Genomic DNA, 11143 nt, shown 5'->3' on the forward strand with positions numbered 1-11143 from the left:
AAAATAAATCCCTGCAGGGGGGGAATGAAAGGGAAGTCTTTAAAATCCCAGGATGTCAGGCGCTGGTCCCACGCTGTAAAAACAAACACGTTTAAAAAAAATTGATCCGACTTGTTTGGCCTGAGACTCGGCTAAAAACTGACATGGAAAGAAACGAGTCGGCCGCTAAGGGATCTGTTCCCGCTCCGAGTCCACTGAAAAAGTCGCTCAGATATGTTCACACAAGTTTCTTGGAGAGCAGAAATCTTTTTTTTTTTTTTTTTTTTTTTTTTTTAAACGAGGGAAGCTGAGCGGCCGCTCAGTGTTTGTTGTTGGTCTCCTCCTGTCCCGACCCAGAGAGCCCGTTCTGTGGCTGGCTGGATCCAGATCCCAGGCCGTATAGCCGACCGCAGTACTTGGCGTCGTCGATGTGGTCTTCAAAGAAAAGCTGCAAAGACAAGAACAGCTTAAATTAAAAACAGGGCTGTGCTAAAGTTTTCAACTACCCTAATCCCTTTTTATTTTCCCTTTCAAAAAGTTCTGATATACAGATTCTGAGGGTTTTTCTCTCTGGACTTCAGCTGCTTTTCAACACAGTCCTTGAAAAATTAAGTTTTGCCAAGCATAACCAAAACTGAACATGTTACAAGTTTAATAAGCAGGTAAATAAATATGACAGAAATCAGAAAAACAAGCAGAGAAGCAGCAAAACCTTCAAAAGAGTCCTGAGACAAAGTGAATATTATTGAAAGTAACAGCAACTTGGGGGGTGGGGGGGGTGTTTCTACTTAAACTCCGATTTCAAAAAGGTACAAAATTGATATGATGCAATACTACTAATATGTGAGGCCATCCTAAAGTTTAAACATTTATTTGATAACTGCATTAACTGGTCAGAAACCCACAAATGAGACCAAACGAACACCCTTCAGTGTGGAAGTTGTTTCTGGGGGAAGAATACTACACGTTTCCACCATCTGTGAGGTGTGTGAAGGTAAATTTAGAGCAGCTTATTTACACAGCTGCTGAAGAAGAAACAATTGTTAGATAATAGGAATGCTGTAAAGAAAACAAAGGTTATCAGTTTTACTCTTTAGAGCTTTAAATGTTTGTTACAGGACATGTTGGTAGCTTTTGGGGAATCTGATAATTGAGGTAAAGGTCCAGTTACTCCACGGAATTCAACCCGACACTCTTATTTACACAGTTGGTGAGGATAGTTAGGCTAATTTCTAGCTTGTTGAAAATGGTAAAAATACTGTTTTACAGTATTTCTCCTTGCATCTGCTCCGAATACAAACAACTCAAAGAACAAAAATATTTTACACAAAACTCTGATCGTGCCATTAAACACAAAACAACTCGGAATCTCAGGGCAAATTATTCTGTTTTTGACCCTTTTCATTACTGCTTAGCATTTTTTGCAAAAAAAATAAAAAAAATACAATTTTAATGTCTGGTTTTGGTGAAACATCAAATGCCATTAAAAGGAAAAAATAACTTGTTAAATGAACATTAAAGACAGAAAAGGGTTGACTCATACTTTTGACCATATCCGATCCAAGCTTATCTACCTCATTAATACTCACTGTACAGAACAATTTCAAAAATTTATAAAATACAGAGGACTACTTCAGTTGCATAACTTCCAAGGTTGAGGCTCAGTTTACCTCTTTCATCCTGAAGAAAGCCATCCCTGTGAGCAGTGAGTCGGATCCGGCCTGATGCTGCCGTCCGATCCTCTTCAGCTCCAGCTGATCGGCTACTTCCTGCAGGCCTCCCTGCAGCACAAACACAGCAGGCGGGTCAATCCTGTCTCCTCCAGTGACCAAACTGGTTCAAATAAAAGACGTGGTTACATTTCAGCAAACCTTGAGACTTTTGCAGCTCTTCATCAGGTACTTGACGTCGTAGATTGCAGGAAAAAACAAGTTGAGGATCTGAAAGAAGTCGTGTTCCTCCTCGGGAAGCCGAGCATCAGTCAGAAGCTTCACCAGATAGCCAAAGTCATAACCGCTGAAAAATCAAAGATGGGAATGTTCATGACAATACTTACGAATCACAGGGGATACATCTGCTAGGTTTAAAAAATTTTTTAAAAACAGCCAACCTGTGGAAGGAGAGCCACTTGACGTTTTCACAAAGCACCAGGCCGGACGTCATGAGGAGCTCTGCAAAGTACAGCGTGTCGATTCCTTCTTCTTCGTGTTTTTTGAACTGGAGGCCGGAGTTCTGCAGCAGGTCGATGGAGTCCTGCGAATACATGTCTTCTCTGAGGAGAAGATCGACGTCACATTACACAAACAACACTAAATGTTCATCATCAAAAGATATTTTGTTCACCCTGAATCACCAGGGAAACGGTTTTAGACCTACGTGAGGTTGAATTTGAAGTTGAACTGCCACGTCGTCGTGCCCGGAGGATAAGTGCCGTCCTCGTTCATGAACGTGAGTCCGAGCTGGATGATCTTCAGGAGGTCCACGTTGCACCTCAGCAGCTGGTACTGGTAGTCCACCGTGCTGCGAAACTCTCCGATTGGCCGCACAACGACCCCAGGGAACTCTGTGTCCTGTGTGAGACGTAAACATCACTGATCTGTTAAAGTGACAAGAGTCAGCCACTTCGTCTAATCTCTCAAAGGAAAGGAAACAGGAGTAGTTCAGGCATGGTTTAGATTTGGATTTGTGAGCACAGTGGATCAATTGATTATTAACAGCTTAAGATGCATGCAAGTAAAATTTGTTTTGCTGAACCAACAGTCAAAACTCTCACCATGGCGACGTAGTTGTAGCTTTGGATAATCTGTCTGATCTTTTTCATCTCTTCTTCCACATTGCTCGCCCAGACTTCACAGATGATCTGACTGGAATCTGCAAGTGCAGCTGGCATGTTGGTGGGTGGGATGAGAAGCTAAACTCCCAGCAGTCCTGCGGCACCCAGTGGGAGGCAAAGAGCGAATCCGATACAGAAAAGAGGGACAATCCTGGAAGAAGAAGGAAAGGAAAATGTCAGCCAATTTACCCCTTAATTAGCAGTGAACTTGCACAAAAACCTGCAATACAAATTAAAACCTATCACATTCCAGTCTGTAAAAACACCCGAAAAACTCATCTTCTCTGATGCACCTGTATCAAGATTACAAACATATCCTTCAACGCACAAACGTGGAGATATAAAATAACGCCGTTTTATAACTATAACTGTTTCTATATTTGAAATAGCTGGCATGCCTGATTCAAGAAATGGACAAAAAGGAGCAAAACATCAGACAAAGCTCACATTAAACCTCCAGAAAGCCTGTAGAACTGTAGTTTGAGCTACTTTAAGAAAAATCTAGCTCCTCTGTAGGGAATAATAACTTATTATTAATGCACAATAACTCTTTCCTTTAGAGCCTTTTACACTTTGACCCCATTTGCTACATGTGATCATTTTAGTTTTTTCATGTTTAATCATCATCAAAATGTAATGCCCAACATTTAGATTAACAGGTAGATTAGCTGAAATAGAATATTAAGAATTTTTTCATCCCGTTGCCATGACAGCAGAAAGAGCAACCGTTAGCTTAGTTAGTTCAATTTCAACTAGAAAGCACCAAATACAAAGAAAAATGTTAACTACAAGGAGTATGCTTACACAACATTAATTAAATTCACTGTAAGCGATCAGTTTGAAACAAAAACAAACGACGCAACGACGGGGACACTAGCATTTAGCTTAGCATCGAAGCTAACCTTCGACTGGAAGCGGCACAAAAACAAAGCGGAAATAAGAAGCGCTTCCCTGTTCCACTCCTCCGCGTGTTGTACTCGAGCTTTATTTGCCGTAAGGATGACACACTGACGTTGGGAAAATTATTAAAATGTAATTTTACCTGCTGTTTTCTTCAATCAAAGCCTTTCTGCCTGGTTGGTGATGATGTTTTCTTATTCGTTTTCTTTTCGCCTCTTTGTCTTCAAAACGCACAGCAGCACCACCTGCTGACAGGGAGTGATTGCGTGATGACGTGTATCTACTAGCCCCTCACGTACTCAATAGTTAAAATACGAGAACAAATTCAAGCCTTATTTTACAGTAGCATACTGTTTTTTTTTCTGATTTATTGTGATTGCTTGATATGATTGTTACCGTTTCTCATCTTTTCCCAGTGGCTACTGATATGTTTGTTCTTTTTAAAGAAAATGTTTTTTAAAATTACAAACAAAACTATAAAACACATACTGCTTCTGCATTTAACTTTTTTAGTGATAAACCCAGTTTTAATATTTTTAAACCTGCATGTTGCTTTCATATACTGGACTGTATTTGAAACTGATAATGGCATTATGTTGTTTTATGTTGTTTTATATTGTTTTCAGACATGACAGTCTAATTTCCTGTCAGAAGCAAACATCTTGGCTGAAAGAAAATCATTCAAAATTTAAATCTGTCAGGGGTTTGAATAATTTTGGGCTTTAATGTATGTTGCTGGGATTATCTCTCACTTCATTTATTCCATATTGACAATATATCTGTTCAGTAAAGAAAAAAGAATCCATTGTCATTCCATTTACCTTTTTATTTAGTTGAGACTGAAGCAGGATAACACTTCTGATCTAGTTCCACATAATATTTTTGAAAATAAAGAGTTCTTTGAGACCGTTTTGATCTGTGTGCTGTTAAAGTAGAAAGCACAAGGATGTTTATATTTCCTTTTTGTTTTCTTAGATCAGAGCTGGCGGATCCAAATATTCCAGGTCAGAAACTCAGCAAGTCAATTAACTGTACAGAAAATGTAAAACAACAACAACAAAAAATAACACTGAGTGACAGAGAGCTGTTTATAAAAGTGTTGAGACATCGTGTCAGTCTTCTGATGGTGTCGGTTCCCAAAACAGCAGAGATCAGAGATCACTGCTCCGCCCGTCCAGCTCTCCTCTGGATGTGGGAAATCTCCAGTATCGGCATGAGGAGCTGGAAGGCATCCTGGATGTAAGACGCACTGTTGGAAGCCTGAGCAAGATAAAAATTGATTTAATTTTGTAAATGTCATAGAGTAAAAAAAAAAAATCAAAAACATGCAAACTTGAAATGTGGTGCACAAAATTATAAATGGAGTGATGGACCAAGAACACATCCCTGCTGGACTACAAAACAAAGCAATTTACGAAATGGCAGCAGTTCTTTCCCAGACTTCCACCCACCTTCCATCTCTTATTTAAGTAACTCAAAAGTGTGGACCGACTCACACCTGTCCAGTAAAGACCACTGTCTCATGATTTGTGGTGCCAATCCCTATAGAATCTTTCAAGTCAACCTTTTTGCCACACAAACGCAAATACTGCTTAAAAACAATTCCATGTGTAAAATGCCTCTTTAGGACTCCGGCCACATAATAAGGTGTGATTTGTATCACTAAACTGCTCACAGTGACTGTGTTTATTCATATTTTCAAATTTATTGATATTCTTATTGGAAAAAAAAAACAATGGAGAAAAATAGTAAAAATAACAATGCTGACAATACAGACAGTTTTAGGATTTTTCTAAACACATAATTAATTGGAATTTATCATCACAATAAATCCAAATTTTATCACAAGAAATGTATCACAATAAATGGTACAATAAATGTCTAACCTTAGATGCAAGCTGCTTTAATTCGATTCCTGTTCTTGATTCAATCAAACGTTAATGATTAAAGCTTATTGTAAAAGTAAGTGTTTGTTATAAAACATCAAATGAGCACAAACCTCGAGAAAGATTCCTGTAATCAGCGGGTTCAGGACATCTCCCTTCTCTTTAAACTGTAAAAAACACACCAACCAGAACTCTGAATATTACCTCAAAACTTTGTATTTATTCAGACTAAAAATATTAACTGCTGTGGTTCTGCGTGCAAAATTAAAATGAAACATGAATACTCGTCCTGCAGGCTAACAGCTGACTTACCCCCGCTGTGGTCAGGCAGGAGGTGAACTTCTTGGAAAGCAGAGAGATTTCTTTACACAGGACGACAGTTAGTCTGAAAACAGACAGATTTAATGCAATTGGCTTCCCTCACCATGTCTGTGCGTGTGGAAACTAGAAAATGTAAATGGCTTTACTGTGACAGGACGTTGGCGTCTGTGCTGCCATTGGAGAACAGGATCATCTCGGCCAGTTTGTGGAAAAGCTCAATGGAGCGAGCAGTCAGCTCTGCGAGACTCCGGATGGCCGTAGCATGTACATCCTAAAGAATTTGACAAAATCTGTTTATACTTTCTAGGAATTACAAATTTCAACTTCCAGAAGCACACCAAACTCTAAAAATACTGTTCTGTTTTCCTCTTTTCAACTTATCCTTTGTTTGTGACTTCACAAACTGACCATGGACTGACCTCTGCAGAGTGCGTCCTCTCAGTCTCTTCGCCGTCTTCCTGTGGTACGTTCATGTTGCTGATCGTGCTGCGGGCGTTCTGACAGGCCTGATAGATTACAGAGACAATGCCGTTATTGCTAACATTTAAAATACAATCATTGAACATCAGAAATGGAGCAACTGACAGACTGGAATTCCTCAAATCTGATAGCTGAGTTGAAAAGTTATTCCATTCCAAATGTAATGGTAGCAAAATGTATTTAAATTTGGATTGCTTTTGTAAAATTAGACTAAACATTACCCTTTATGACTGTGGCTGATAGCAATTTGGACACTAATTGTTTGGAGGTCGACCACATCTCTACAGCTCTTGACATTTAACATTGCACATTAATCCTCCAGCACTGGAATACATTTAGATCTGTCATAGCATAATTATTATAAGTAGCTAGCTACTCCAGAACCCTCCATCTAACTTCATAAAATCCAGACAGGAATCGGTCGCAGACGTAATAAAGTCATACCTTGATGAGTTTGTTTTCTGTGGCAGAAACACTGAGACCATCAACGGCTGACGTTAAATCCTTCTCAAACTCTGTGCCATCTTCGTCTGGGATCAGATGAACAAAGACAGTTTAATCCTGGTGACTTTCATGCTGGTGCAGACGTGCTAACCCCCCCAAAAAACTAAGTCTTACCTTTCTTGTCGTCGACCTCCTCGTCATCAAACTCCACCATGGAGAAAGATTCCTTGATTTGGTCCAGCTCCTCTCTGAGCTGGATCAGCTCGTCTCCAGACAGAGTCGTCAGCACAGACTTCACCTAAGTGAAACACACAGAACTAAGAATAAAAACCCAGGGCACCTTGTCCTTTGTAATTTGATGAGCAGAAACATCGAAGGTCTTTGCCAGTGTTGGAAACTCTTCTGCTCATAGCAAATATCATTTTTGGTGTAACAGCTAAACATTTTTGCTAAGTTTGAAAACGTCTAGGTTCCCTTAAATTAAATGTCCAGAGAAATTCTAAAGTGCTAAATTTACTTGGTTGTTTTGTAAACTATCAGTTGAGTAAAGTTCAACATCTGTGTTGAAGTTTTGGTAATCGACTAAAGAATTCTTAAAACTGAGATCCAGTAAGAGGAGTGCTTAATGTGCGACTGTCACAGGATGATTGCCTTTTAAAACTTTGATAAAATGTCAAGACTTGATCAAATTAGACATAAAAGTAAAATATCTTGCATATTATCTTTAATTTCAATACAACCTTTTTTTTTTAAAGCAATTAGGGAAGCTGTACCTTAGATTCGCTCTCTCTGGACAGGATCTCCAGGGCTTCTAGGTGTGACAAACCCTGGAATTCATCAAACAGCATCCCGTAGTGCGCCACCACCTTCTTCTCTGTATCTGATGACTCTTTCTTTGCCGTCTGCAGCTCCTCTCGCTCTTTAGCCTCCCGCAAAACCTGACAAAGAAGCAGAAGAGAAAATAAATTGGGATTTTTACTTTACCTTCCCCTATCAACTCATTTAGACTTTACCCACCTGAGACAGAGAGGCGTTCCTGTTCATCAGTCCTTTGGTCTTCTTAAAGCCAGGATCTCCTTCAGCTATCACATCCATCGTCTTCTTCCCAATGAACTCCAGAGCGTCCAGACCTCCTGTGATCACAGTCTTCCCCTATGGAGATGTTTACTTTATTTGAGATCATTTAGCTGGATAAAAAGTGACCAGGACCACATGCAGTAAAACATTTCCTCACTGTGGTCTGAACAACACTGGTCAGAGACGAGAACATTCCCATTGCGCCTCCTGCTGGTGAGGATCCATCAGTTGCAGATTTTTCACTGCTGCCTTCGCCTGCAGGAGAACAATCCAACATTTGATGAAAAACATAAAATGTTTTGATTTATTTTATCTTTGCTTCAACTGATAAGTATGTCTCACCCTGATGTTTTTCCTCTTCCTCCACCTTGGCTGACAGTTCAGTCGGACTGGAAATTCCTAGAGATGTTTCTGCCTTTTCGATGACTTGAGTGAGCCCCTGGCCTGGACAAGCAGAACATAACAAGTGGTGAAGAATAAACACAGAGTATGGCCGTAGGAACGGACATGGTAAGGAATGGAGTTGCTGTCTCCATTGCTAATCATAGAAAAAATAAACTAGAACCTTTCTTATTGCAAACATTTCATATATTTGGTCATATCTAAATAATATCTGGCTCTTACTTGGTCATCAAATTTGGCAACTATACCACAGATGAAAGACATATATATATATATATATATATATATATATATAAAACATATTAAGTTGTTCTCCTTTTTACTATTTGCGGCTTATTTGTTTTATATTTCTGCTATTTCTAGTCAAAGTCTTATGTTTTTGTCTCATAAGTTTTCAACTAAATAATTGTCAAATACTTTCTACGCCTATAAGTAGAATATATATTAATAATTTTAACATTCGTCCCTTTCCTTTTATTGTTAATTAGCTCAGTGTTAGGAAAATCGGGGGTTCGTCCGGGATCACAGACTGAAGACTAAACCAAACTAATAGAACTGAACAAAGTTGGCAAGTTTTTCCAGATTTCTTTTCTTCTTTTCCTCTTCACAGCCCCACTTTCAATGTCCCTTTTTAAGGAGGGTACAATGGTTTAGCCAAAATTGCAGGACTTCATGTTGACAAGAAAGTATTTTATAAAGTTATTTCTAGTAAACAGATATCACAGACATTTTCTTCAGCAACTGTTGCAATTGTCTGTAAATTGTGAAAGAGAGAAGCCAAAGAAAAACAACCACAACAAAATCCAGACTGCTCTTCAGAGAGACAGCTTGGTGTTCTGGACACTCACCCACAGTGGTGACAGTAGCTGTTGCTGTGGACAGGATGGATTTACCCCAGCTACCCCAGTATCCCCATCCACCTTGAGAGACAGTTGATTCACTTGGCGTCTGTGAGAGAAAAGGGAGGAAAATAAAATATGGAACAGAAATGCTTCAGGTTAATGCAACAATAAATAATTTTTTGACAATTCAAATAACCACAAAAATGTACAATTAGTTTAGTCCTGTTATGTGGTTAAAACTTGAACTTAGCTTCTGTGAAACATTTTGATTTTTATTAAACCTTTTAAAAGATGCAATAGATTTCTTGGATGCAACTATGTGGAATGCCATTGCATTTATTGGCTTCATGTATTCAAACTTGGCTTGCCAATAACATATTTGGCCACCTATTATATTTGCCCAATTCACAGCTACTATAATAGGCTATTTAATAAAAAAGAAGAAACCTGCACTATGTTTAATCACCATTAATAATAATTCTATAATGAAACAATTTGAGATTTTATTTGTGAATAAATAAAGGATAATTTAGTGGCTGCCTTTGCTGGCTGCTGTTCCTCCTCTGCTTTTGGTGTTGGCTGGGTTTCCTCTGCAGGTTTGGTCTCTGGTCTCCTCCTGGCTTTCCTCGTTGGGGCTACATCAGTAGAGTTGTCTGGTGTAGATGCTGAGGAGCTGCCTGCTGTTTCAGCTGGTGAGGGGTCTTGGATCCCAGGCGCTCCCTCTGTCCCATCGCTTTCTGAATGAGGTGCTTCGCTGTCTGACATCTTCTCAGACATCTCAGCACAACATGTCTGCAGAAAATAACCGACAGCATTAAGATTGAAGGATTTTTTTTTTTTTAATGTGCCATTTGGGGCTATGAACATTAACAGTCAGCCTAACAACAAAACTAAAGAAGCCTTTGACTGAAGGCTGCTGCTATATGACATGCTAACAGCTCAATTTCTGAGCAGCAGAGATGACACAATGACTTGTTGGGAATGGGAAGCACTGTTAATCCAAATAATTTGCTTTTCCGGCTCCTTTGTAAATCTTTTTTTCTGGCCTTAAGGCACAGACAGAGACGTTGGAGATATGATCGATGGAACAGATTGTTCAGCTCTTTGGTCCTGATCTACAGGTAATATTTGAGCTTTGGAGATGCTAATTAGTTGCTTCCACTTGTAAAAACCATACTTTGTTGCCACAGTTACGCACCATACACATGTATCTTTCATTTATGTGACCAGCTGTGTTGGACCAGAGACCAGACTAAAAGTTGCCGGACACCAGCATTGTTTGATATTCATGCTTTAGGATATTATGGACTTGAACCTCTGGTTTCCCCACAGACTCTTACAATTAGCACTGGGTGTTAATGTGGGTTTCAAATCTGTTATTACTGTTGATGTTGTCAAAGATTTATCACGTAAAAGGTTTCTGCTAAAACAGTAAATTGAACTAAACATTAACGTTTATCATCATCCAATTTAACAAGAGTCATGAAACCAACCAGAAATAAGACAAATCAGAGTTTTTACAACAAACGAACCTTTTCTGATCTCAGTCTTGATGCTAGTAGCTAACGTTTTCCTCCAATCTGCTTGTTGTTTCCTTCCCAAAAGTAATTAGAAGAATTTCCCGTTCTAATTACAGTTTAAAATTCCCAATCCAGGCCTTAAATTTATGTTAATTTTCCAGATTACAGAAATAATTCAGGTTTCTTGTTGTTCTCCAGAAAGATTAGCCACGTCACATTTTGTTTTCAAAGGTTAGGTCTGTCAGCAGCTGGGGGAGGAGGGACTTCCGTCTGCTGCCTTCAAAATAAAAGCAGGCCTGGAAAACGAACATTGTTCAAATTTGTTGGAACATTGTTCCAACAATGTGCTATTAATAAAATCCAATCAAATATTTTCACTTAACCAAATAACAATTGGTTAAGGTTAACAATATCACAATTGGTCTATGCATTTTTATAAAGGAAATGTTTTATTTATTT

The 11143-nt window shown here is 38.9% G+C and overlaps 2 protein-coding genes across 2 annotated transcripts; both read right to left on the reverse strand.

Moving 5' to 3' along the window:
* Positions 1 to 221: 221 nt before the first annotated feature.
* On the reverse strand, positions 222 to 3990 carry cnot8 (CCR4-NOT transcription complex, subunit 8). Its single transcript, XM_028030797.1, has 7 exons — positions 3855 to 3990; positions 2753 to 2963; positions 2356 to 2549; positions 2090 to 2251; positions 1851 to 1995; positions 1650 to 1760; positions 222 to 427 (listed from the first exon to the last, which is right to left on the reverse strand). The coding sequence occupies exons 2-7, from the start codon at positions 2867 to 2869 to the stop codon at positions 299 to 301; spliced, it is 858 nt and encodes a 285-aa protein (XP_027886598.1). The 5' UTR covers positions 2870 to 2963; positions 3855 to 3990; the 3' UTR covers positions 222 to 298.
* Positions 3991 to 4517: 527 nt separating this feature from the next.
* Positions 4518 to 10957, reverse strand: fam114a2 (family with sequence similarity 114 member A2). The gene is made up of 14 exons (XM_028030793.1): positions 10697 to 10957; positions 9705 to 9956; positions 9171 to 9270; positions 8263 to 8364; positions 8078 to 8175; positions 7861 to 7995; positions 7617 to 7781; positions 7018 to 7141; positions 6844 to 6929; positions 6339 to 6425; positions 6066 to 6190; positions 5911 to 5983; positions 5712 to 5765; positions 4518 to 4972 (listed from the first exon to the last, which is right to left on the reverse strand). Exons 2-14 carry the CDS (start codon positions 9939 to 9941, stop codon positions 4871 to 4873), a joined length of 1488 nt encoding a protein of 495 aa, XP_027886594.1. The 5' UTR covers positions 9942 to 9956; positions 10697 to 10957; the 3' UTR covers positions 4518 to 4870.
* Between the last annotated feature and the right edge of the window lie 186 nt (positions 10958 to 11143).

This window comes from Xiphophorus couchianus, chromosome 11 (assembly GCF_001444195.1).
Source record: "Xiphophorus couchianus chromosome 11, X_couchianus-1.0, whole genome shotgun sequence".
Lineage (NCBI taxonomy): Eukaryota > Metazoa > Chordata > Actinopteri > Cyprinodontiformes > Poeciliidae > Xiphophorus > Xiphophorus couchianus.

Coding starts and splice junctions, on each gene's coding strand:
- cnot8 (XM_028030797.1), bottom strand. CDS start 2,869: ATGCCAGCTGCACTTGCAGATTCCAGTCAGATCATCTGTGAAGTCTGG. Junction 2,252..2,355: donor AACTTCAAATTCAACCTCAC/GTAGGTCTAAAA, acceptor TCTTCTCCTCAG/AGAAGACATGTATTCGCAGG. Junction 1,996..2,089: donor AAGTGGCTCTCCTTCCACAG/GTTGGCTGTTTT, acceptor TTGATTTTTCAG/CGGTTATGACTTTGGCTATC.
- fam114a2 (XM_028030793.1), bottom strand. CDS start 9,941: ATGTCTGAGAAGATGTCAGACAGCGAAGCACCTCATTCAGAAAGCGAT. Junction 8,365..9,170: donor AGCTACTGTCACCACTGTGG/GTGAGTGTCCAG, acceptor CTGCTTGTCCAG/GCCAGGGGCTCACTCAAGTC. Junction 5,984..6,065: donor GACGCCAACGTCCTGTCACA/GTAAAGCCATTT, acceptor GTCTGTTTTCAG/ACTAACTGTCGTCCTGTGTA.